Source organism: Anomalospiza imberbis, chromosome Z (assembly GCF_031753505.1).
Source record: "Anomalospiza imberbis isolate Cuckoo-Finch-1a 21T00152 chromosome Z, ASM3175350v1, whole genome shotgun sequence".
Taxonomy (NCBI): Eukaryota; Metazoa; Chordata; class Aves; order Passeriformes; family Viduidae; genus Anomalospiza; species Anomalospiza imberbis.
The window spans coordinates 32,710,343-32,734,813 of NC_089721.1; the positions used below are offsets into that span (position 1 = coordinate 32,710,343).

At 37.2% G+C, this 24,471-nt stretch overlaps 1 protein-coding gene across 9 annotated transcripts in view; it reads left to right on the forward strand.

Annotated features, from left to right (window-relative positions):
- Positions 1–24,471, forward strand: part of MPDZ (multiple PDZ domain crumbs cell polarity complex component) — a 101,470-nt gene that overhangs the window by 71,606 nt on the left and 5,393 nt on the right. For 5 of the 9 annotated variants that reach the window (XM_068176300.1, XM_068176302.1, XM_068176306.1 and 2 more), the window contains 15 exons: positions 447–557; positions 1,085–1,168; positions 2,904–3,005; positions 4,204–4,275; positions 6,962–7,124; positions 7,726–7,922; positions 12,891–12,982; positions 13,246–13,336; positions 13,677–13,757; positions 14,313–14,405; positions 14,497–14,571; positions 15,907–16,084; positions 16,856–17,001; positions 17,321–17,409; positions 17,512–17,705. In XM_068176300.1, the coding sequence (XP_068032401.1) occupies positions 447–557; positions 1,085–1,168; positions 2,904–3,005; positions 4,204–4,275; positions 6,962–7,124; positions 7,726–7,922; positions 12,891–12,982; positions 13,246–13,336; positions 13,677–13,757; positions 14,313–14,405; positions 14,497–14,571; positions 15,907–16,084; positions 16,856–17,001; positions 17,321–17,409; positions 17,512–17,515 (1,578 nt within the window). In that variant the 3' untranslated portion in view covers positions 17,516–17,705. Of the gene's footprint in view, positions 1–446; positions 558–1,084; positions 1,169–2,903; positions 3,006–4,203; positions 4,276–6,961; positions 7,125–7,725; positions 7,923–12,890; positions 12,983–13,245; positions 13,337–13,676; positions 13,758–14,312; positions 14,406–14,496; positions 14,572–15,906; positions 16,085–16,855; positions 17,002–17,320; positions 17,410–17,511; positions 17,706–17,959; positions 18,108–21,230; positions 21,318–22,636; positions 22,734–23,377; positions 23,422–24,471 lie in introns of those variants that run through there. The other 4 variants (XM_068176309.1, XM_068176303.1, XM_068176304.1 and 1 more) reach the window with 4 other exon arrangements.

A 24,471-nucleotide genomic window follows, 5' to 3' on the forward strand; every position in this document is an offset into this window, starting at 1 on the left:
ACATTGTACTGGCTTAGCACCCCATCATGAAAGGCTCTCCAGCACCTAACAATTTTCAGTTTTAAAATCTCATGAAGTCCTGGGTAATAGTTTTTTCTTAAGGTGGGATTTGCAGGAAGCATTATTTGGTAAACACTCCTACTGTCTTCGGATTATCATATCTCGTCTGTTACATTGCTTGTGGGAAAACTTACAGAGTCTGAACTAAAAATGTTGGAAAACATTTTTAAAACAGAGGAATAAGAGAATATTTATTTGATGTTCTGTCCTTACTCCTGGAAATATCAAACCTGTGTTTGAGGGACCTCAGGCCAAGTCAGTAGAAAGGTCCACTAGAAATAGAGGTTTGGGCTTAGGTTTATTCAAAGTTTCCTAACCAAAACTCAAAACTGACTCATGACTCTTGTAGCTTCTTGCAATGTTAAGATAAGGCCTTCCAATTACAGGTGGATGGAATTGACCTCAGAGATGCCAGCCACGAACAAGCTGTGGAAGCCATACGGAAGGCAGGCAATCCTGTAGTCTTTATGGTACAGAGCATTATAAGCAGACCAAGGGTAAGCATAAAGAATGTGAAAAGAGATGTAACACATAGTAATAGATGAAGCAAATGTTAAAGATGATGGTATTTGGGAATGGGATATTTAATCCTGAAAGTGCCATCTCAGCTATTTTAGGAACAAAGATTTGATTTAAGTATTATTTCCGTTTAGAATGAAATCGATTTGGATTTGGAAATACCCTCCATCACAACGTCCTCAAACTATTTTGAAAAGCTTCAAGAAAGATAATTTGTTGGGGGGCAGAGTGGGAGTCTAACTAAAACCATCTGTTAGAGATTGACAGCGTGTCTGAGGAGCACATGCAGAAAAACAGCACCTGTTAAAAAATTCTGTGGACATTAATGAAAGGACCTAGAAGTACATGGAAGTTTTCCATCACTAAGCTGCATGGACATTGCAGACAAAAGTTACAGAGCTTTAATATAAGTTGCTTGCATCACTGGAAACTAAACTTCCTCATTGTAGAGTCTGTGTAAGCTGCATGTTTATTTACTAGTTGTCTCATAACTCTTGTTCCCCAGCCAGAGTCTCTTTATAGCCCTTCTTCAGCTTCTGCTCCCTGTGGGCAGAAAACTACTAACCCATTTTATCGTCAGTCATCTAAGGTAAAGTTGCATGAAAAAGCTCTGTTGAATGTTGATTATTGACGCTCAAACTACTAAAGTAATGCTTTTGTATTTGCTGTGATGTGAACAGAGTTGCTGCTACTGAATGTTTAAGCCCATTTGGGATGGAAATGATACCATTACTTTATCACTACTTTTATTTAGAGAATGCTCCTTTGCTATTTTTGATTGTAGTTCTTCATTTTCATATTAAGCTTGTTCGTTACTTCTTGACTGTACTAGCGAAATCTTGTTTCTCTATAAGCAGAAACATTGCTAATGCTCTTCCTGTACCCATACATTATGTGATCTTCATAAATGGCATTATGTTTATTATTTTCATCTTTTGAAACTTGCATTTGTACTTAATAATAAGATCTTACAAGAGAATATCCTGCTTTCATTCATGTCCAGTCACCCATGTAGCTAGCTGCCTGCACACATGAGCTATAATTATTATGGTACCCCTATGTATTTAACCATGCAGTCAGTCCTAAGTGACAGATAGCTAATTTCTTCCATTTTGTTTCATGCAAGGTTTTGTAGTTAAGAAAGAGCCTGTGTGTACTCCAGAACAGCCTGAATAATGAAACTGGCCTGTGAAAAGATAGTGATAGTAATAGTTTTGATAATGAGGAGTTACCCATCAAGTCTGTTTTTCATACCTATACCCCTCTGTGTATTTCCGAGTAAGAAACAATATATCACTGTGATTACGGTCCCATAGTAGTGTTACAGCATTATGCTGTATGAAATGCTAGCTAGTTTCTGGTAACTTAGCATCTTGGACACATTGATAAAATTCTGAATGGAAGTTAGTTGAAAAAAGAAAACAACAGAAAGAAAAAATACTGTTACTTTAGGCTTTGGTTTGAATTTTTTAAAATAGTTAAAGAGAGAACTCCCTTTATTTTAACATTTATTCTTTTTGTCTTAGACTGTGCAAAAAGTATGCTAAACTGAACTGTTCAGGCAAATTCAAAAGCTCCATACTTTATCATAATAGCCAGTCCATATTAATACAATGCTGTTGCATGGATTAGTATTAGGGCTAGTATTTTAGGAGTTGTGCCATCATGACAAAATAAAAAAGACAAGATTTTGAATGACTGTAGCTGAACCTTTGTTTCCTGTTTTACTAGGATTGTACTGTTGATATATGAAGTGTTTGTGATGCTTATTTTAATTCCCTAAAATTTCAACAAGATACGTTTTAAAATTCTGTGCAGATGACATGCAATTGGTAAAGTGTAATAGAATGATTACAGTAACAATTTACTTTCCACAAACCTTTCTTTATAATATAAAATCAAATGGGAATCACATATGCAGAAAATCTTGTACCTTAGGGAAACAATCTGTTGACTTTGACTGACTTGACAGTGAAGAAATCTTGGTCATAGCATTACTTTGTCACTGCTGAAGATACAGTAGAGCCAAGACATTTGTTGTCTTACTGATGGAATTACTTTTTTGCAACATGGTATTTGAAAATAAATGTTTAGGGATGTGTTTACTATTTTCAGGAGCATTTAACAAAACAAATACTTTAAGAAATTTTTTAAACAGCACTCTAACTTTTGATTAAATTACTCTTGCAATAAATGATCCTGGAAGTTTTTCACATCCCTGTCCATACTGTTTTCCAGCAGTTAAATTTAGAGGTAATTGCTGTATGGATACACCCAGTGTAGAAATTTTTTTTTGCTTAGTTTCTATTATGCTTTCCTTTTAGAGCCCTTCCCTGCCTTTTCTGCAGAACAGTGTTTTCAGTAGGCCAGCTGTCTTCAGCAGCACTAACCCATTTGCTGATTCTTCTCAGTTCAACACTGCTAAGGTTGGATGATGACACACTATCTTTTCACTCACCAAACATCCTATGTGTGCTTCTCTCATTGCTGTCTCTCTGTGTTTGAATTCTTCATACCAGTTTGAGTTATGTGCTGTGCTGATGAGCTTGAGAGCTCTAGGTAGTGAATTTAAAGACACAGATATGCATATACATAGAAGAGTTACAGAGAAGTTAAAAAATGCCAGCTCCATTAATCATAACCACTAAAGCTGATCTATTCAGAGCTACCAAAGGAATAGGTTTTCAATTATAAGATCAGTCCCTGACATGTCTCTTAAAATAACTAAGTGTAACTCTCTCATCAGTGTATGGTGTTCTGCTGCTATGTACTTCTTTTTGGTTTTTTGTGGTTATGACTTTCCAGCTTTGATATCTCTCTTTTATTTTTGCATGGAAAGAAAACCAACAAACTTGCAGCATTTTTTTTTATGATGCTTCATGAAAATATTTTCCCTCTGCTTCTTGAAAACGCTTTTCATGCACCATGAATAGGATACTTTGGAAATAAAAAAAAGTTACTCTTCTTTTTGTGGCTAGTACATACTTACTGCATGTTATTCACAATTGGAACAGCGTTAACCTCTAATAAAAAAAAACCTTTAATCCTAATATGCATGCATTTTTTTATTTAATGAAATAATTTCTATCTGGTTTTACATCTTGGAAGTGATTGTGCCCTTTGTCTATTTTTCTATATTGTCGAAAATATTGAATGTGCAACAAACACTTAAAATATGATATGTGGTGTATAATTGCATGTGTGATTTGAAATCTCTTTTTGTGTTTGTTACAGTTCTGAAGAAAGGGAGTAGACATGTTGCATAAATGATGACTTATGTTTTCTATATTTTCAAAAGTATTTCTGGAAAAACATTGCATGCATTTTAAAAGAAAACCTGATGATCCTGTAGTTTATGCATAATTCCTTTCTTAGCATTGATATAAGAATTGCCTTTCGTCATCTCTTTCCTTTTCTGAACTCAGGTTCATGTGTAGTGAGAAACTTTGATGAATCAGGGACCTTAGTAACCCCTTATATACTTTTCTCAATTTATAAATCAAGTTAATAAAGTTGTTGCAGTTAGTAAAATGAATCTGTAATTAGAAATGAGTTATTGGTTAATAATACTGTGTATTGCCAAAGATACTATAACATGTGGATTGCTGTTTTCTGTTACTGTAGGAGGTATCGAATCCAATTAGGGTTACCTTCCGTTGTTCCCCAACTAACCCTTTTGCTCCCACACCATTCAAGGTTTGTCTTAATTCCCACCAGCTGGTCCTACTGTATGTCTGCTGTACATTTGTACATGGCCTGTGATAACTTCTGGAGTACTGCTTCTTCCTCTGCCTGTGCCTTCATTTTTTCAAGTTCCAGACTTGCTGCTATTTTCAGTATTTGCTTGGATGTGATCAGAGTGACCCTGGTAGCTAAGTGGGTTCAGCAACTGTTGGATGCTTTGCATTTTAAATGAAATACTGTGGTGTGGCACACTGAAAGTATTTCATGAGTTAAAGCCTTTTAGGTTTTTGTGTGTTGCCCGATTCAGGGAGCAAAAGTCTTATGTGTATATAAACTGTGGGGACTGGCTTCTGCTTCTGGCTGTTCAAATGTGTCAGGCTGAGTTCTGCAGGCAGGACATATTCCCATCCCCCTAAATGGCATTGTAGCACAGTCTTTACCCTCCTACAAAGGACCCTTGCTTTTACTTTCATTTCAGCATTTCCTTATACCTCAGAAATGTTCAGATTATGTTGTGTTGTTACACATTCACAAAAAGATACATTTTTGGTACAAAAAGATGCATTTTTTTGTCAGTCGTATTATGGCGGCAGCAGTAAATAAGTGTTAATCTGTCAGGATTACATCCTAATCTACAGCCCTACATCCACACCTTGCTAATCTTCCAGAGGTCCTTTACATCAGTATTTTGTTCCTCTTTTTTGGTCATGTTTTCTTTAGGTTTTGCTATTCTTGGACACTGTTGCTTACAAACAGTACCTCTAAAGTAGTACGTTAATTTTGGTTTTAAAATATAAAAACTAAGGTTTGCTGATTTGGTTTGATCTCACACTTGTACTGCATTTGTGTTGCAAGATAATGGTAGTTGGGGAGGCTATAGGGGGTGACTTTTGTCATATTTTTTTTCCTTTATCCAGGTGAAGAAGGGAGTAATAGAGCAGCTTTGGTGGGCACCTGGCCTCCAGACAGGGTCAACTGGATTTCCTAATTTTTCCAGAATATTATTCAGTTTTAGTAAAACTCTAGGAAGACCTCTGAAAAAAGTGTGTTTCTAGAACTTCTCTCCCCTTTGCCCCTCCTCAGTGTGGAGGTGTATTACCAACTTTTCTTTTTGTGCACACATGAATTTTTGATTGTAAAAAATAACTTTTAATGTTACTTGATAGTGTTTCTACTCTTCTCTGATTCTAGTAGGTGACAATGTCTGTGCTAGAATTTTGTTGCTTCAGTTTAGGAATGTTAGGTATCATCTTAGGAGGATGACATTGTCTTAAATAAATTATTTGCTTCAGTGTCACTTTTCACACTTTGGACATTTAGTGACTTCTTAGTTAAATTCCTCGAAGAAGTTCCTAAATGAAAGGAAAATCTTAAAGCAGAAGCAGAATGAGAGAACTGAAATAGGGCATTTGCAATATCTTTGGAGTTACAGAGTGAAGATAAACAATTTTTGTTAAACCTTTCTTAAATTTCAAAATGACTAAACTGGTAACTTTCCAGATTTCTCAACACCTTCAGTTTGAAAGCTGATAAAGTTTTCCGAGGTGTATGTTGTTATTCATTTCACTGTTGCCTCTGATGGAAGAGATTATTACCTGAGTGATTTTGGCACCTAAAGGCACTATCTGAGATACTGTGTTCAGACTTGCTGATGAAGGCAGTGAGAACTGAAATGATGAGAATGGGTTATGAAGCTAGGCCAGCACACCTGAAAACTTGAGTGTTACAAAAACTTGGTTTTCATTTAAAATTCTTGTTTACTTCAGTAGCTGATCTGCCAAGTATCAAGGTCTCTTGGGCATACATAAGCTAAAGAATGATGATATTAAGAGAGAGAATTCTTGCTTACATGTTTACGTTAAGGAAGGCAAAATTATACTAATTTCACATAGTGAAATTCCTTATGAGAGTCCATATTCCTCAAGGAAACAGTCTTGAATGGAAGCTTTCAAGGCTGTGGATTTGGGCATTTAACCATTATATTGCAGTAGTTGTGTGTTTATACCTCTTAACTTCGTGTGAATATGAATAGAACACATCAAGACCAAAAGTATCTGTCTCTTGTGATTTAAACTGTATCCTCATTTATTTGATCTTCTCTGTGCAGCTTGCAGGGAACTAATAGATGAGACTGAAAAGGTCCACTTACTATGGATTTCTTCAGTTATCATCTGTTTAAATTTGGTTTTTAACTGTTTTTTCAGTTAATATGCCAATTACTTTTTATCTTTTCCTGTTGGTATTTTTGAAAATTCCCAGCTTTTTTTTACTTTCTCTTTCCTCATATTTGGCTTCCTAAGCATATGGTGGGAGGAAATTATATGTGATGACTCTTAAAAGAAAAATTGGTTATAAATCTTTTACAAATCAGGTATTAAAACAAAAGCACTTGAGTCTTCATAAGAGGTTTTTTCTGAAACATAAAGTGGCACATAAAACTTTACTGAATTGGGCTTTTACTGTGAATTGTTTCCTTCCAGATACATTTTGGAGTGATGTTTTTTCTTACCTTGCCTGGTGTTTGTTTCTGTCTTTGATCTCTCCACCTTTCTGTGCATCTTTATTAATTTAGAGTTTCAGCTGCTTGGTATTGGAACTTTGAAGCTATAGTCATTGCCATTTTGACATTTTTGTGTACTAATTGCCTTGCAGAGAGCCTGCATCTTCTTAGCCACTTCATTTTTCTTATTCTCCACAGGCATTTGGTCAGTCTGATACAGAACCAGAAAATACTTCACTTTGTAACTTGCCTCTGCCCACTCCTTCAGCATATTCAGGAATGAGCTCTGATGTTGCACAGTCATCTTCTATCAGAGTCCCAGAAGATGTGGAGAAGGAGGATGAGTTTGGTTACAGCTGGAGTAAGTATTTCCTGTGATAATATTTGAAATTCTTAGTATTAAAATTGCATTGTAAAAGACACAGGTATGGGGGTATGCAATTTGACCTGCTTCTTTCTCATGTGCGTCATGGTTTGGGTGCTATGGTTGCTATTTTAGTTGTGTTTGGTCAGATGCACATAGTTAAATATAAAACTCATTTCTTTTTCTTCATTGCACTGCAATCTTTTTTTTTTTCCTCCGTGGTCCCAATTCAATGTAGGACTACTTGAAGAATTTCAGTGTACTCCAGGTAACTTTTGGCAGTGACCAATGTGACAGTAATATCTGTTACCTGAAAATGTTACTGGAGAGAATATTACTTCTTTTATGTGTAAATTCTTTTTTAAGAAAAGTTATAATATTTCTGAAGGTATAAGGAAAACAAGAAGCTAGAAATACTATTATAAATCACCTAAGGCTTAGTTTAAAAGAAGGTGTGGTTTACGCTGAAAATTTAATCATCCATTTTGGGCTTCTTCTGTCAGATACTGCACACTGAGCACTGATCTTGACTCTCTAGGTAACTTGTGAAACTTTCTAATGTAAATCCAACCTCTGCTACCCATGCTTTTGCATTTAGAAAAGATCCTGCAGCGCTATGGAAATCTACCAGGGGAGCTACACATGATTGAACTGGAAAAAGGAAAGACAGGTCTGGGACTTAGTCTTGCTGGTAACAAAGACCGATCCAGGATGAGTGTCTTTATAGTGGGAATTGATCCAAATGGAGCAGCTGGAAAAGATGGCAGGTTACAGATTGCAGATGAGTTGCTAGAGGTGAGTTTTTGTAATTTATACTGAAGCCCAAATGTACTGACTTCAAATACCAGATTCTTGCCGAAATATGTATGTTTTTCTGTAGAGTTTGAAATCCCAAGTTTATCCAAGTTCATATCACTATGCTATAAGATTTTCCTTCTGATCTATGCCAAATAGGTGTAGCAGATTTTTTCCTGCTTATAATTACACTAAATTTTGGGTTAGATCCCTGTATGCACCATTCACTTTAGAATTGGACTCAATGATCCTTATGGGTCCCTTCCAATTAATAAGATTCTGCAATTCTGAATGAAGATGTGTTGAATAGAAATGTGGGACAACAGCGGTTTCTGAGTTACTGAGATGTATGGAACGGCAGTGATTTGCAGATGGTGAAAAATATTGAAGTCCTCCAGTCCATCCATCTGTGGAGTACTCTAGACTTTCTAATTACTTCCCTGTTTACTAGAAGTGTGATAGTAGCAGAATATTTTTATGTTGTGTAACACAGAGTGTTGAAATTAAACTGGGGAAACAGGAACAGATCTATTTTTATTATGGACTTCATTATATGTTTGGGTGCTGTTTTCTAGTGGAGTGGAGTAACCAAACCACTAAACATGCAACTAACATTTCAAGTGCATGTGTGAGCATAATTTATATTTCTATATTCCCACAGCCCAGATGATGATACTTGGAGATGTATTCTCTACTGTAGCGTTTCCCATTCTTTCTGATAGCAGTAGATAGCATTACCCTCACTGAAATGCTTTGTGTAATTTCAAAGCTATATGTGAAAGTGTTTGAGGATGTACTGGCAAAATGGTACAGAGAGGGAATGGTGAATCCAAACAAAGCTTGAGGGAGACATTGAGAGAGTAAATTATATAGGCTGGAATTTGCAGACTAGGAAAGAAATTAGGGGATTTTTGGCACTCTGGACCAAGTCTCACGGAGGGAGATTTGTTGCAGACTCCAGTATTGTGAGACAGTTCACTTGAAGCATCTGTTTTTAAAATCCTGATGTGGAAGAGGTGGAATATTCTGAAAACATGTTGGCACATGTCTGTCTGAAGCTATAGTCTTGTGATTTCTTGGTTACTCTCTGCATTATAAATTTGCAGACTAATGCTAAGAAATTGCATCAACCACCTCTGAGAGGAGACATCTGAGCTTGGTCCCTATATTCCCAAGTTGCTGTCCATCAGCTATTGAGGGCCATGTCCCATCCCTCCACTTGGCAGCCTGACCATGTATTTTTCATAAGGCTGTGGCAAGCACTGGAGGGAGTGCTGCATTTGGGTTGTGAGCTCCAGTGTAAATGACAGGGCTCAGGATTCCTGTGACCATGCCTGGTGCACACATCCTGCATAGAAGGTGATTGGTGTTATGCTGAGCCCTCAGTACAGTGACTTGCATCTGTTGCTTTCCTGTGTCTCTGCTTCTGTTAGTGCTACCTATGTGCATTTTATTGCTTTCCCTTTGTTTAGGTCCAAACTGTCCTTTTTCAATCATTCCTCTTTTCTTGAGTTAATTTCAGCACTGTGGTTTTCCATTTTCAAGAAAAAAATGCAACTAATAAAATGCAAGCAAATAATGGCCTTAATCTGCAAATTCACACTGATAGCTCCTCTCCTGTCTGAATTGTAGGTGCTTCAAGGTGTTAAAGTGAATAATCTGCTCTGCCAAATAGAAAAAAGATTGCCAGGTCACATCTTCAGATAGTAAGTGTGGAGTCTAGAATAGCTTGGGTTGGAAGGGACCTTAAGGGTTGTCTACTTGCAAGTCTTCCTCAATGGCCTGGGTTGCCAACCACCAGATCAAGTTGCTCAGGTCCCATTCAATCTGGCCTTGAACACTTCCAGGGGTGGAGTATCCACAGCGTCTCTGGGCAACCCATTCCAGTGCCTTATTATCCCCTGGGTAAAGAGTTTTTTCCTGACATCTAATCTAAAACTTTTTTCTTTCAGTTTAAAACCACTGCGCTTTGTCATAACCCTATCACCCCATGTGAAAAGTTACTCTTCCTCTTTTTTGTAAGCCCCTTTTAAGTTCTGAAAGGCTGCAATAATGTCTCCCCAGGATTTTCTCTTCTCCAGGCTAAACAACCACAGCCTGTCTTCACAGGAGAGGTGCTTCAGCCCTCTGATCATATTCATGGCCTTCCTGTGGAGCTGCTCTGACAGATCCACATCTTTCTTGTGCTGAGAACTCCATAACTGGATGCAGTACTTGAGGTAGGGCAGAGGAGAGCTTCCTTGACCTTCTGGTCACACCTCTTTGGATGCAGCCCAGGATGTCATTGGCCTTCTGGGCTGTAAGCCTAGAGTGTTGGCTCATGTCCAGATTTTCATTCACAAGAATCCTAAAGTCCTTCTCTACAGGGTTGCTCTCAATGTTACTGGTCCATACTCTTACCTTGGATTGCCCCAACCCAGGTGCAGGACCTGGTAACTGGACTTGTTGCACCTCATGAGATTCCCACAGGCCTACTTGGCAAGTGTGTCCAGGCCTTTCCAGATGGTATCCCATCTTTATGTTGTATTAGGTACACCAGTCATTTTCATGTCATCTGCAAATCTGAGGGTGTACTCGATCTCTTCATCTTTTTCACTGATAAAGATACTAAAGAGCCCCTCTCCCAGGACAGAGCCCTGACTTGTCAGGAGCCTCCACCTGGACACACAGCCATTGATCTCAACTCTATGGCTGCCTCCATCGAGCCAGTTCCTTATCCACCAAATAGTCCACCCTTCAAATCTGTCTCTCTCTAATTTGAAGGTAGGGACATTGTGTGGAACTCTGTCAAAGCCCTTACAAGACGCTTAAGTAGAGGTCACTGGCTGTGCTGGCTGTCTCAGATAATCTTGTCTTCTATGTGCCTTAACGTTGCTTCCATGAGGATCTGATTCATGATGTTCCCAGGTACAGAGATGGGACTCAGTGGTCTGTGTGGTTTCCTGGAAGTTCCTTTCTCCACTTTCAAGAAATGTGAGTGATGTTTTCTGTTTTCCAGTCACTGGGAACTTTACTTGACCTCTGTGACTTCTTAAGTAGGATGGAGAGTGCCTTGGCAACTATATCAGCCAGTTCCCTCCGGAACCTGGATTGCAGATCATCAAACCCCATTGACTTGTGCCTATTCAGTTTCATCAGGTGGTCTCAAACTTGCTTTTTGCTTACAGAGGGAGAGACTTTGCTCCTCCCAACCCCCACCTAGAGGTTCAGTAAATTGAGAGATGTGAGAAGCTAGACTGTCATTGAAGACAGAGGTTAAGAACTTTTGGAGTTCCTCACCCTTCTCCATATCCATTGTCACCAGCTGTCCATTTTTGATTGTCAGGGAGGTACACTCCCCTTGGTCTTTCTTTTCTGACCCCTTATGTGTATAGAACCCTTTCTGATAACTCTTCGGATCCCTTGCCAAAGCCTCTTTTTCTGTGCCTTAGTATTCCTAAACCCATCTCTACACCCATCCATGTACTCCTCCCAGATCATCTGTCCCTTGTTTCACTGGCTATGCTTTTCTTTCTTACTCCTCAGTTTGAGGAGCAGATCCTTGTTTAGCCATGTTGGTTTCCAGCTTGCCTAACTTGATTTCTTACACATGGGGATGGAGTATCCTCAAAAAGCTACCGGAACTAGTGAGGTCCTCTTTCCCTAAGGACAGTTTCTGAGGGAATCTCATCCATTAATTCTTTTAACAACTGGAAGTCCATTATTCTAAAGATAAGGGTCAGTTCTGACTCTGCCTGTTTTCTAAGCTCATGTTCCTTGGGATCAGTGATTTAACCAGGGCACAGTCACTACAGCCGAGGCTGCCTCCAGTCTCACTCTTTCTAACAAGCGTATCTGCACTGGTGTGCACCAGGTACAGTAACACTGCCTCTCTGGTTGGTTTGTCCAGTACCAGGACTAGGAAGTTGTACTGAGTGCACTCGAGGAGTCTTCTGGATTGCTTGCAGTCAGCTGTGCCACTTTCCCAGCAGACATGCAGATGGTTGAAAGTCCCCATCAGGATGAGAGCATGTGAGAATGATGGTTTCTGTATCGGAAGCAAGAAGTCAACAGGCTCACAGATATTAGGCAACATGTGGTGGACCCCATCCAGAAGGTGTCCCTCACTGATGCTATCCTTCATTTTTACCCACAGGCTCTTAAGCTGCCCCTTCTTCCCAGCCTCTTTCTTCTGAGAAGGTTGTAGCCCTTGATTGAAGTGTTTCAGTTGTGTGATTCATCCCACCAGGTTTCTACAAGTCTAGCTAGATTATAGACTTTGAATTGCACCATTCTTGTGCAATCGAGGAACTGTTTTCAGTTCCTCTTGCTTGTTACCCATGCTACCTGTATTGGTGTAGAGGCATTTAATCTGGATTATCAACCTCTTCACCTTTTGAGAAGAAGCCTCCTTAGTTCATTTGGGTCAATTTGCAGTTTCCTCCCTGATGCTTCCTAAAGTGTTAGTGTTTCCTGGTTCCCCTCTGACACACAGAAGTATATCCCCTTCCCTCTTCCTTATCAAATCTAGTTTAAAATTCTGCTAAATGTACCAGTGTTCAGACTTCTGTGTATAAAGTGCCTGGCTCAGGGATTCGGAGTGCCTGAGATTCAATAAAAAATGTCAATCTCATTGCAGGATATAAGCAATTAATTTATTTGTTATGGTTAGAGTTTCCCATGGCCCTGCTTAATCACCTCATTGGTCATTAAGTGATCAATGGCAAATGAAAATAGATGATGTGCCAAATCAATCTGATATAACTGAGAGAATGATATTTTTACCACTGTGGCAGTGTTAGTCTGAAGTCAAACTATAGTGAATATTTTTTACTGAAAAAGGGAGTGAAAGTCGGACATAACATAACTCTTGTTTTTTATACAGTTGCTGTTTAGTCAGTGATACAGAATTTTTTAAGGCTTAAAAATTAGTTTAAGTGTAAGGAATTAAAATATTTTTATAAATAATTGCTACCTTTCCTTATCTAGATAAATGGCCAAATCCTTTATGGAAGGACTCATCAGAACGCATCTTCAATAATCAAATGTGCACCATCTAAAGTTAAAGTAATCTTTATAAGGTAAGTTCTGCTTAAAGGTTTGGCTGAAAAGGTTTAATTTTTAATGTGCTCAAGTTTCACACAGCGTTTATTATTTTTAATTTTGGTAACATAGATGTGCTTTTGAAGACAGTCTTACTACTTGTTAAACATGTCTTGCAGTTTTCTGGTTTGATATTTGTATTGTGAGTGCCAGAAATTAAGAACCAGACTTGAACTTGTCCTAAGAAATACGGGTGGTACTATTACCTTTTTACTGCATTCTTTAACTGAATATATTGCAGAAACAAGGATGCAGTAAATCAGATGGCCGTTTGCCCTGCAAAGTCAGTAGAGGCTTCACAGTGTACTTCAGGGACACTTCAACATCAAGAGGTAAAGTAAATATTTGTTTTTCTTATTTGACCAAAATACTAACATTGTTCTGGAGAGAGGAGGATCCGGTTTTCTTAGGAAATACAGTAAAAGAAAGGAAACCATAGAAAAACAAGTGACATTTTAGTAAAGTTGCTAAATTTAGTACAGCTGTGATCAATTTTGTTTCGTTTTATATTCTTCTATACTATGAAGTAAGTCTAATATTACCACCAATAGAGTTTTAGAAGTTTAAGCAAAACTAGAAAATGAGCAGACTCACTTTAAATATTTGCACACTTTGTTTTGGTCCAAAATGTTGGATATAGCCACTTAAAGTTGCCTTTTATTTTTCTCTTAGATTGACATCAGTGTTGCAAACCAAAGTGCATTTTCTGACTTAAGCTCATGTAAAAACATTCAGTATGTGGAACTTCCTAAGGTACGTACTGAGTTTACATCAGTCACATTTTTATTCAATAGCCATTCAATTTTGTAATGCTGTCCCTCTTAGAGCAAACAGTCTCCTAGTTACTAGAAGTTGGAAAAGGGATTTCCAGAAATCTACTTTTCCTGTTTGGGAATGGACCCCAAAGTTTTCCTCACAGAAAGACTGTTTTTGATTTGCTAATTGCTTTGTGTCTCTGGAAGAAGTATTCTCTTAATCTATTTGCCCAACTTCTCATAGCCATCTACTGATGGTTCCTCAGGTAAAATCAATGCCCTAATTGTTCAAATTAGAAACTGAATCACAGTTTACCTTGTAAGTTTCAATGGAGTGGGTTTGCATTTAGAAGTGTTTCTGATTTATCTTGGTAGTCAGTATACTGTTTGTTTGGCAGAATCTATTCCAGAAATAGTTTAAAACAAAAATATTGGTGCATTGTGAAACCTCAGACTTGATATGTCAGTGGGCTTCACTAGTCTTTAGTGATTGTATTCTAACATTTTGATGTCACAGTATTTAACCATTTGCATTTTTTTCTGTTTGCCCCAGGATCAAGGAGGCCTTGGAATTGCAATTAGTGAAGAAGACACAACTAATGGAGTAGTTATTAAAAGCTTAACAGATCATGGTGCGGCTGCAAAGGTGTGAGAACATTTAAAATCAGATTAGGGAATGAAGAATGTTTTTTGGAGTAGCATCCATAGTTCATATTTTTTATTTTATGTTTTTGCAGGATGGACGTATCAAAGTTGGAGATGTGATTCTGGCAGTGGATGATGAAATTGTTGTGGGATATCCTGTAGAAAAGGTACTTCTGAAGTGTTAGGAATGTTGCAGAAAGCACACTGCTTAATGTAGGAGGTGATTGTGTCTTAAACTAGTGAGGGTCTCATGACTATACTTAATTTTCAAAGATGGCTAAAAAAATCAAAGATCTGCAGGCACTGTCTGGATAAGGAAACTACTGCAAAATGAGCTAAAGCCTAATAAATTTACAGTTCAACTGTTACTTAACATTAATGCACTACATGAATCCTCCTGTCTCTACTTCGAATGTGATTTTGTTTTCCCTGTGGTTCAGACCTCATGACTGAGAGACACTTAGTAGTGTGATAAAAGCCATGAACTATTGCTCAGGAATGACTCTGCATAGGTAGTCCACTTTAAAGTTGTTAGAACTAGTAAAACTAATATGTGTAAATTTGCACGAGTGACTTGTATCAGTGGTAAATCAAGTCATAAGCTATGCTTATCCATGGGAACTGTCTGTACTAACAGCCTCATTATATTCCAAGCATAGTATTTCAAACCTTTTGAGAAAACTATCTCCATTCCTAAATAACAAGATTTATTTCTCTCTTCTAGCTCTGCAGACTCAATTTGAGTTCTGTAGTAAATCAAGGAGGCTGTTTTTCTAGCAACTACCATGCTACCAAGAAAAGTGATTCTTTAGGCATGAGTAGATTACTTTCTGTTTGTTAAAGGGCAATTAGGAAAGCATTGACCTTACTCTTTGATGTGCTGCTATCTCTGAGGCAATAAATAAGTAAGAGATAGTGAAGTTGCCTGTAAGGAGGTAGGTAGGGTAGGTAAGCTTTGTAAGAATAGAGACTAAGTAATTTCTGAAAATACCTCTACTGAAATGTAAAGTCTCAAGATGATTTGGTGTCTTTTCTGTAAGATGGCAATTGATTTTGAAGGGTTTTCAGTATATCTTCAAACTAGATTTTGCATTACACCCTGGTGTCTGTCTCTCCCTTCATAGTTCAGGTAGTACTTTCAGGTTTTTCTTCCAGAATGACAGTTGCACATTTCTTTAGTTCACTAGGTATTTTGGAATTGACTTCTGTGAGATCAGAATTGGGCTCCACCCAGCATTAAAAGGCAATACTTCTGTTTTTCTAATAATTGCTATACAATATAGTATTTTGTCAAGAGAAGCCACTGAAAGACTGTCATATTCTCATCTAATATAGTTTGCAAAGTTTCATGGACGAAGGTTTCTTAGACAAAAGATCAGTATTTGTGTTTGTTCCTTATGAGAAAACCTGCAGGATTTTGACAAGTAGCTCCAGCTTGCAGAACTGTTACTCTGCAAACAATCCAGTTGCAGTTTTCATAGGCTTTTATCTTTATCATTCAGTTTATTAGTCTCCTGAAGACATCCAAATCTGTGGTGAGGCTTACAATCAACCCAGCAGAGACAGATAACCTGCGTACAGCACCAGCCCCTCCCAGCACTGTCCCAGCAGAGAAGAGGAATATGCAACCACCAGCAGCTGTCCCCATTTCCAGCTCACCAGAACCAGAAGCAGTCAAAAGTAATGTTTTCCTTGTATGTTTGCATTCACTGGGGTTGTAACATAAAAACAAAGATCCAGCTTGTAAGTTTTCCCTTTCTGTATGCACTGAGCTGTTTTCTGCATTTCTAATATTTCCAGATTACATATTCATATATGTATAAATAAAGCATTGTGCCCCCATACTGAAGACCTACCTCTTGGCTTCCTGTTGTAGAGGCAGGAGGATGAAAGGATTTTCTCCTCCATCTCAGACATGTAGCAGGTGCCTCTGTCATGGTTGTCTAGAACTAAGTGAAAGACATTCCTTTAGGTGAGGGAGAAAAATCATGTCATTTTTTTGTGGAAAAAGAGGATAGTTGAGACTGTCTTGCCATTTATGACTAGCCGCATTTGGCTCTTCTCCTTCAGAGTGGAGAGTCAAGATGTTCCTGATGGATGATATTCATTGGTTAAGCAAGACACTTTCAATTTAATAATAACTCAAGTGATGCACGCATCATATAGGTGTTTAAATTAAGTTCTATCCTAAATAGAATAGGCTGTGTACAATTTCTGCTTTGGCTGTCCAGACTATAATCCAGACTAAAAACTACAGGGGATATGGCAAATAAAACTACAGGATAGTACTTCTCAGAGGAGGAGGAAGAATTGGTAGCATCATTCTCTGTGGATCAACTGTTCAGTTACCTCTGTACAGCTGTCAATGAACTCTGAAAAATGCTGTTTTAAAGTCACTTTGCTAATACTGAACTCTGTTACTGTAACTAGGATGTTTCATTGTTGTTTTAGACACAAGCAGGTCTTCAACTCCAGCCATGTTAACCTCCGACCCAGCTACTTGTCCCATCATTCCTGGATGTGAAACAATCATTGATATCTCCAAAGGGCGGACTGGTCTTGGTCTGAGCATTGTTGGAGGAGCAGACACTTTGCTGGTTAGTTGGAAAAATACATGTCTCTCTCATGTGAAATAACAGTAATGAAAATAAAGTCTGATAGAAGAGATTTTTTGTCATTTGTTTCTAAAGCATTTATAGAAAGACATAAAAGAAACAAAAATAAGAAAAAAGCCCTTTCTAAAATTAAAAGTATTAATGAGCTTAGTAAATATTTTGGTAATTTTTTCATCATACATCTGACTTTCATTCCGTCTGACTTTTCACTGATGACTTAAAGTAGCAATTTTCAGTTACTTGTGGTTCAAGATGGTGCCTGTTCTTTCAACATAAAATTTTATGCTGTTTTTGTTGACAGGGAGCAATCATAATCCATGAGGTATATGAAGAAGGAGCAGCATCTAAAGATGGACGACTGTGGGCTGGTGATCAGATATTAGAGGCATGGTGATTTCTTTGGTTGTTTTTGTTTTCATCGTTGGCTAAGCCTTTTTGTATTTGTCTGCTGGAAGGTGCTGCACAATTTACCATTGTACACTTTCATTGCAGGTGAACGGAATTGACCTCAGGAATGCCACACATGATGAAGCCATTAATGTCCTCCGTCAGACGCCCCAAAAAGTTCGTCTGACTGTGTACAGAGATGAAGCCCAGTACAAGGAGGAAGACATGTATGATGTGCTGAATATAGAGCTCCAGAAGAAGCCTGGTAAAGGCCTTGGGCTGAGTATTGTTGGGAAAAGGTATGTAATGTACCTGGAGATTCAGTGTCTGGAACTTGCTTATGTTTCTTTGTGATCTGGTGCTCAGATCTTATAGGCTTGAAGGCTGTATGTCTTATTTTTGTACTTAAGCTAACCAGTCTTCCCTGAAGGAACTAAGCCAGTGTTATTCGACAGAAAAATGAGACAATGTTTATTTGTGTTCCCAATAGCAAGCCATAAACATGACCGTCAAACAATACTTTAATATAAAATTTGTGTGTGTGTATTTACAGAAATGACACAGGTGTTTTTGTGTCAGACATTGTCAAAGGAGGAATAGCAGATACAGATGGGAGATTGATGCAAGGAGACCAGATATTGACAGTGAATGGAGAAGATGTCCGAAATGCTAACCAGGAGGCTGTTGCAGCTTTGCTAAAGGTATTGGGAAAAGAGAAGATGGATAAGAGTGAAAAATTGAGATCAAGTTTTTTGAAAGCTTTAACTTTATTCAAACTGAGATCAGACTGTTACTGAGATGTCAGTGAGATGATGTGGGTTCCAAATTTATGCTTCCTGAAATCTAGAGCATTCAGATTTTGATACTTTGCCTGATAAAACTGGGAGTAGTGGTAGTGCAGAAAGCCTTATATTTATGAACATAGGATTTATAGAAGACTTTTATAGAATACCATCTCCTAGAACAACCGAAAACTTAACACTGTATTTTGTCGAACACACTGGTAGCTGGTTAACTGTTTAGCATTTTCAGAAATATATGCAGAACTGACTACAAATGATGGAGAATTCAGCAGAGTAGTCGTGCTAAAAATGACTACTTTCATAGTTTGTTTGCAAGGGCCTGTAGTGACAGGACAAGAGGATATGGTTTTAAACCAAAAGAGTAAGTTTAGTTACTTGTTAGGTAGAATTTCTTTAATTAGAGGATGGTGAGGCACTGGAATAGGATGCCCAGAGAAGGTGTGGATGCCCCGTCCCTGGAAGTGTACAAGGCCAGGTTGGATGGGGCTCTGAGTAACCTAGTCTACTAGGAGACATTAATCTTTTTTTTTTTAGTTTTGTATGTCTTGTGCCACCTTACATCCATTAAATAATACAATGGGTTTTTCAGTGACCAAGCATTTGGCATAAGAAACTGCTTTCTCAGAGTTTGCTGAAGTAACTGCCTGCAGCTCTTGGAGCCAACCTATTCTTGATAATTTTTTTTTTCTGATATCCTTCCCCTATTTGCAAATCAGAATGAAATCAGATACACAATATTTCCTGTAGTCTGCCAGGAAACCCAGCTGGTTAACCACCTTGTCTGTTTTTCAGTCCAGAGTTTTGAGACATGCTGCATGGTAAGGATTCCACTGAGTCAGCATTTTCAATGGAAAACTGTTTCACTGGAAAAAAAATAACAGATGCTAATTATAGCAGACTCTTGGATACATAGGCATATGGTCAGCCTCCAGAACAGGATCTATGTTGTGACACTGAACTTGTTAGTATACTCTTCTTTGGTTATAGTACTTTTCCCTTCTTACATGATATTTTTAATTTTTTTTTCTAAGAACACAGCATTTCTTCTTTGTATGCTGTAACTCTCTGAATAAAATACCTTTTCATGTGGGAAATTTCTTTCATTTTGACAAGCATTTTGGAGTGTCTAATTGATTCCACTTACCATTCATATATTCAAGTTTCAAGTACTTCATCATTGCTCAGTAGTACTTGTAGTTAATTGTCATAGCCCTGAGAAATGGGCTTTTAAAATATCTTAGACATATTATTGTTAATAATTGTTTTGTTCACATAGTGCAAGTGGAATAAAACGTGGTGACTCACAGGTAAGCAGTCACTGTTTTCAGGTATCCGTTCAATTTTCATTCAGAATGGAGAGTAGGATCTAGAGTGAATTGTCTTGAGCTGCCTAAAATGTATTTTGCTAGAAAATTATTTTATAATATTTGGGAAATTCTTTTGTATTTTAAGTAGAATGAGACAAATAGAATGTGTCATCAGTCTGAGAATTCTGTCTGTTCTTGCAGTGTTTCTTTTGAAGTATCCCCTAAAGTATGGGAAAAGACTATCATCTTTTTCCCCTCACTAAACTTTCTGGATCTATCAAATGAAAGAATTTAGGAACAGAGAGAAAGGTGTAGTAAAACTAAATGGGAATTGATTTATTCACGAGTCCCATTGGAAAATATTGCCTTCTACTTTCACACATCATTTTAAAGTCTCATTTGTGGGTTTGTGGGTTTGTGAGGATGTTGAAATTTTAGGTACATATTTCCTCAATTTTCTACTTTGAATAAGAGTTGTCCATATGGTTTATTATGACTAAATTAATACAAGCAAAGAAGAATTTTTTTGCTCAGGTTTTGCCTGAATTTTGATCAAGTCTTTTCCAGGACGTTGAGAAGTCAACATTATTTATAAAATAAAAAGTGATTTAGTAATAAATCTTTTTTAGTGTCATTCCTAAGAGAATAGCAACAGAATATGAGGTATTGAAACTTTGTTTGAATGGATAAGTCTGGTTGGTTTTGATATATTGGCCTATTACTATGGATTTTTGTGACAAATGGATGAATCTCTTTTAGGATTATAAAGTTAAAACATGACAAGTCAAGTCAATGTCATGTATTATTAAATTATTTGAATGCAGAAGTTTCCATTAACAACTTCCCAGTGAAAGAAAAAATATCAAAATAACAACAAAACTGAAATTTCTGTGTTAATGCATTGCAGATCGATGCCTTCTCTTGACACTACTTGCATTATGTTGAAAGTCTAATTTTCTTAGCCTTGTGGTAATAACTTTTCCTTTATTTCAAAATAATGTCTTGATTTTGAAATATTTAATTGCAGGGTGAATTTTCTCCTGAGATATGCATTTTATTTAGACGCGTGAATACTCAACAGAGTACTTAAAATTTTAAAGGCCAGTGAAAGAACTTTCCAATGTGCAGTCAGTCCATATCACCCAGCTTATCGCTGGAAGTCAGATGCAGAAAGTTCACTTAAACTATAGATATTTAGGAAATTTTCTGCCCAAAATTTCTTAGTTATGTTGGTGTCTATCCAGAGTAACAGATAATTTCAAAAGTTTGAGAGAGATGAGTAACTTCCAGTTTAATTACTATGTTCTCAGTCACATCAAGAGAAATAATGATTAAGACTTCGAGGTATTACACTGGTTTTAGTTTTTATTGTAAAAATTGTATGTTGACATTGCAGTTCAGAAGCTATTGCTTATTAAGTGTAATAGAATTATTCCTCTTGTATGATTTTCATGTCTGCATTGTAATACTGATTAATCCAGTATTAAAAAAGTATCCTGCTTAGTATTGAGTACCATGGTGTACTTTATCTGTGTCACTGGTCCTGCCATGAACTCTATCTGCAAAGTGCTCATTTCAGGATTGCTAGTCCATGGGTTTTTTTTCCATCTGTCCATGTGTTTTTTCTTATTCCACTCCCTAGAAAGTCACTTAAAAATTGTAGGTTTTAGTCTTGTAGACAGAAGAGATATGTTACAAGTAACTGTTTCTTTAGTGTTCCTTAGGTACAGTAGAACTAGAAGTTGGAAGAATAAAGGCTGGGCCATTTCACTCTGAAAGGAGAACATCTCAGAGCAGCCAGGTATGTAACTATAAAACTGGTTAGTTTAGGAGAAATAATATTAAATATTGAAAGCAAATAGAAAGATCAGTTTTATGATAACAATTATTTTTCACATGCCTGATCCAAGATGAAAAAAATTTGCAGCTCTTCAGTAGCCATTTTATATGTTCAGTTAGCAAGTTTTATCTGTTACAGACAGGATCCAACCAAAAATATAATCCAGAAATGACTTTGCGCCAGGCTTCAGCTTGGAAGCGTACAGAACTCCAATTCTCATCAATACCAGAAGAAGTTATAGTCATCTTTAAATGTCATAGTTACTCTCAGAGTGGTTGGCATGCAGTGGTTTATTGCTTCAGTAAGCTTAGAGAATTTCTCCATTCCTTGCATGTCCTTACTGTAGTCTCACTTGCCAGAATTAGGAAACCTGTGCTCTTTCCATCAGACTTCTCTTATTTATTTTATTCTTAGTCTGATGGTGAATTGTTAGAATCTCACATCATTTTCTGTATTTGAAAGCATGTTCCGTGGCATAGCAGCTTGCACTGATTCTATCCAGTAGGAGCTACTGTTCTGAAAGCTCAAAAATTACCTTAACTTCCTTTGGTTGTGAACTGGGGATGAAAATTATCAAGTATTAAATATAAGTAGTTTTAAGACATAATTAAGATTCAAGTGAGCAGTTTAAGACTAGATAAGACTGACATTTTAGGCTCTCTTCAGAATTAGTATTGCTAAACAGCATGAAAACTTGCAGACCCTGGCTGGTCTTATTCTAAGATGAAGTTCACAGTGTTGAATGTTTTGAAGAGTGTGTCACAGTCAGTGGATTATTCTCACTAGGAACTATGTTGTTCCTTTACTTGCCCTTCAAGTATAGTGAAAATCTTCCTGGAAATTGTGCAGGTCAAGTTGAGTGGAGAGCCTAATCTTAGTTGCAGCTGATGCAGTAGCTGAACATTTGAGAGCCCAAATGAGGATGTACTAATATCTGTCTTTTGAATTCTGTCCTTACTATGGTACTTGTAGCTAACTTGCATTAGAAGATCTCTATAAGGTGACAGAAGGTGCAAATACCAGGACCTTGGTGGCCCTCAGAAGAAGCACTTCAAAGCTTTGCATGGAGTTGTAGAATTACAATCTCTGTTAGTCTAATGATGCTTCAAAAAAAGAGCTGTCTACAGTGACCAAAAAATTTGTGGAGTTCTCTGACTCAGTTTTAACTGGGCACAGAAAAAATAAAATACTGCATTAAATAAAATAAATACAGTGAGTTACAGTTTTAGTAGCTGAGTCATTTAAGCTCCTCTCTAATCCCACTCTAACACTGTGTGTAGGTCAGTGAAGGAAGTGGCAGTCTCTCATCATTCAGTTTCCCAGTTTCTGGGTCCGGTGCACCTGAGGTCTTTGAAGGTGGCCTAAAGAGGCATACCAGTAAGTTGGAGAGTTTTTTGGTGCTTTCAGTATTTTATACATGTGAACTGGTAGCTGAGATCTTTCTGTTAAAATGTTATAACTATGTGATGTAGGCCTCAAAGTGATTCCTTAGGCAGTAAAATGCTGTAGAAGCGATTACTGCTCAGTACATCATATATATCTTATAGTAGCTTTTTATAAAATAAACTAGCAACTTCTAATGTAAGCAGTTTAGATATTGACAATCTAAGTTGAGCCATAATTTTTTATTTAATCTAAATACATCATATGACAAGCTGTCTCATTAGTAGAAATCCAGATACATGTGGAATAGCTATTGCATGCTTAAATTTAGAACAAAGTTATTTCTGATCAAAATATTGTTAGAAAATAATGGTTTTTTTCTATTCCATTTGAGCTTAGCAGTCTTATTCTAAAAGTTATTTAAATGGAGAAAATGGTTGATTCACCTATTTAAGAAGTATTTCCATCCGATTATTGTAATGACAGCCACTATCAAAATCAGAGTAAAATATCTATAGCAAACAAGCAGAAAATTAGAATCATCATTGATCATAGTGATTTGGATGACTTTATTGAAAAAGTTTTCTAGGAATGCTAGTTTAACTTTTTTTTTAAATTTATCTTAATTCATTTGACAGCAGCTTCTGAAATACAGGGACTAAGAACAGTCGAAATAAAAAAGGTAAGTTGCAGCATGCAGTGGCATATATCAGGAGTAGGTTTTGTAGATGTTTTCAATAGGTGTCTTTACAGAATGAAAGAAGTCTAGGCCCATTCATTGTTTTAGGAAAGGCAAATTAATTGTCTGTCTTTTCAATTCAGGACTGTACGATCTCACTGCCTATATTTTTATGTAAAGTAATGTGACTTATGTTATCATGCTTTGTGTGTTGTGTTGAAAATAAAAGAAGGAAGAGATACTGGGACCTAGTTTTATTGTTATCAGATTGAGTTAAATGCAGACTCTGTCAGGGGAATTGTACCAAAGTTGGAAGGCTGTTTTTTGGTATTTGATATTTGTCTTCACACATATTTTTAATGAGTAGGTTCTTACACGACAGCTGCCAGGTTTTCAAGTGTGAACTTCAGTCACCTTCATTATGCATGTGAGCTTAGTCACAAACTGCATCTTATTTTCCAAAATATTTATATTTATATTTATTTGTTTTTGCTTGGCATCTAGTTCACTTGGTTACACAGATTGTATTCAGCCATTCTTTTTACAGTAGAATCTGCAAATAGCAGTTTGTAATAGCAGTTTTTACAGTGAGGTATTTGGGTGTGGTACAGTGGTAAGCAGCTGGTTTTGCTCTTCAGCATTTGGGCACTAGGGGGAGCTTTAAGATTAATTCTAGTCTTCGGGATATTCATGACAGGATATTTATACAGACAGTACTAAGGGCAGCAATCCCATCTCATTGGTTTTCCTTGCTCAGAACTTTGTGTTGTCATTAGGAGTCAGGTGCTGAATTCTGTAATTATTTAGTTTGGTTAAGATAAAGCACACAACTAAATTGGCAAATTTTCACCTACCACTGAGACGAAGAAACATCCATTCTGGTCTCTCTGCTTTCTTGAAGTGATGCAAAGTGTATAAGCTTAAAAACTGGCTTGACACACGAATCCTAATCTTCATAAAATAGGGGGTTTAGCCAACTTTTGAGGTAAGCCTACAGTTCTCTGTGTTTTTCTTTCCAGAAAAATCTAATCATTTTTTCATTACTATTAACAG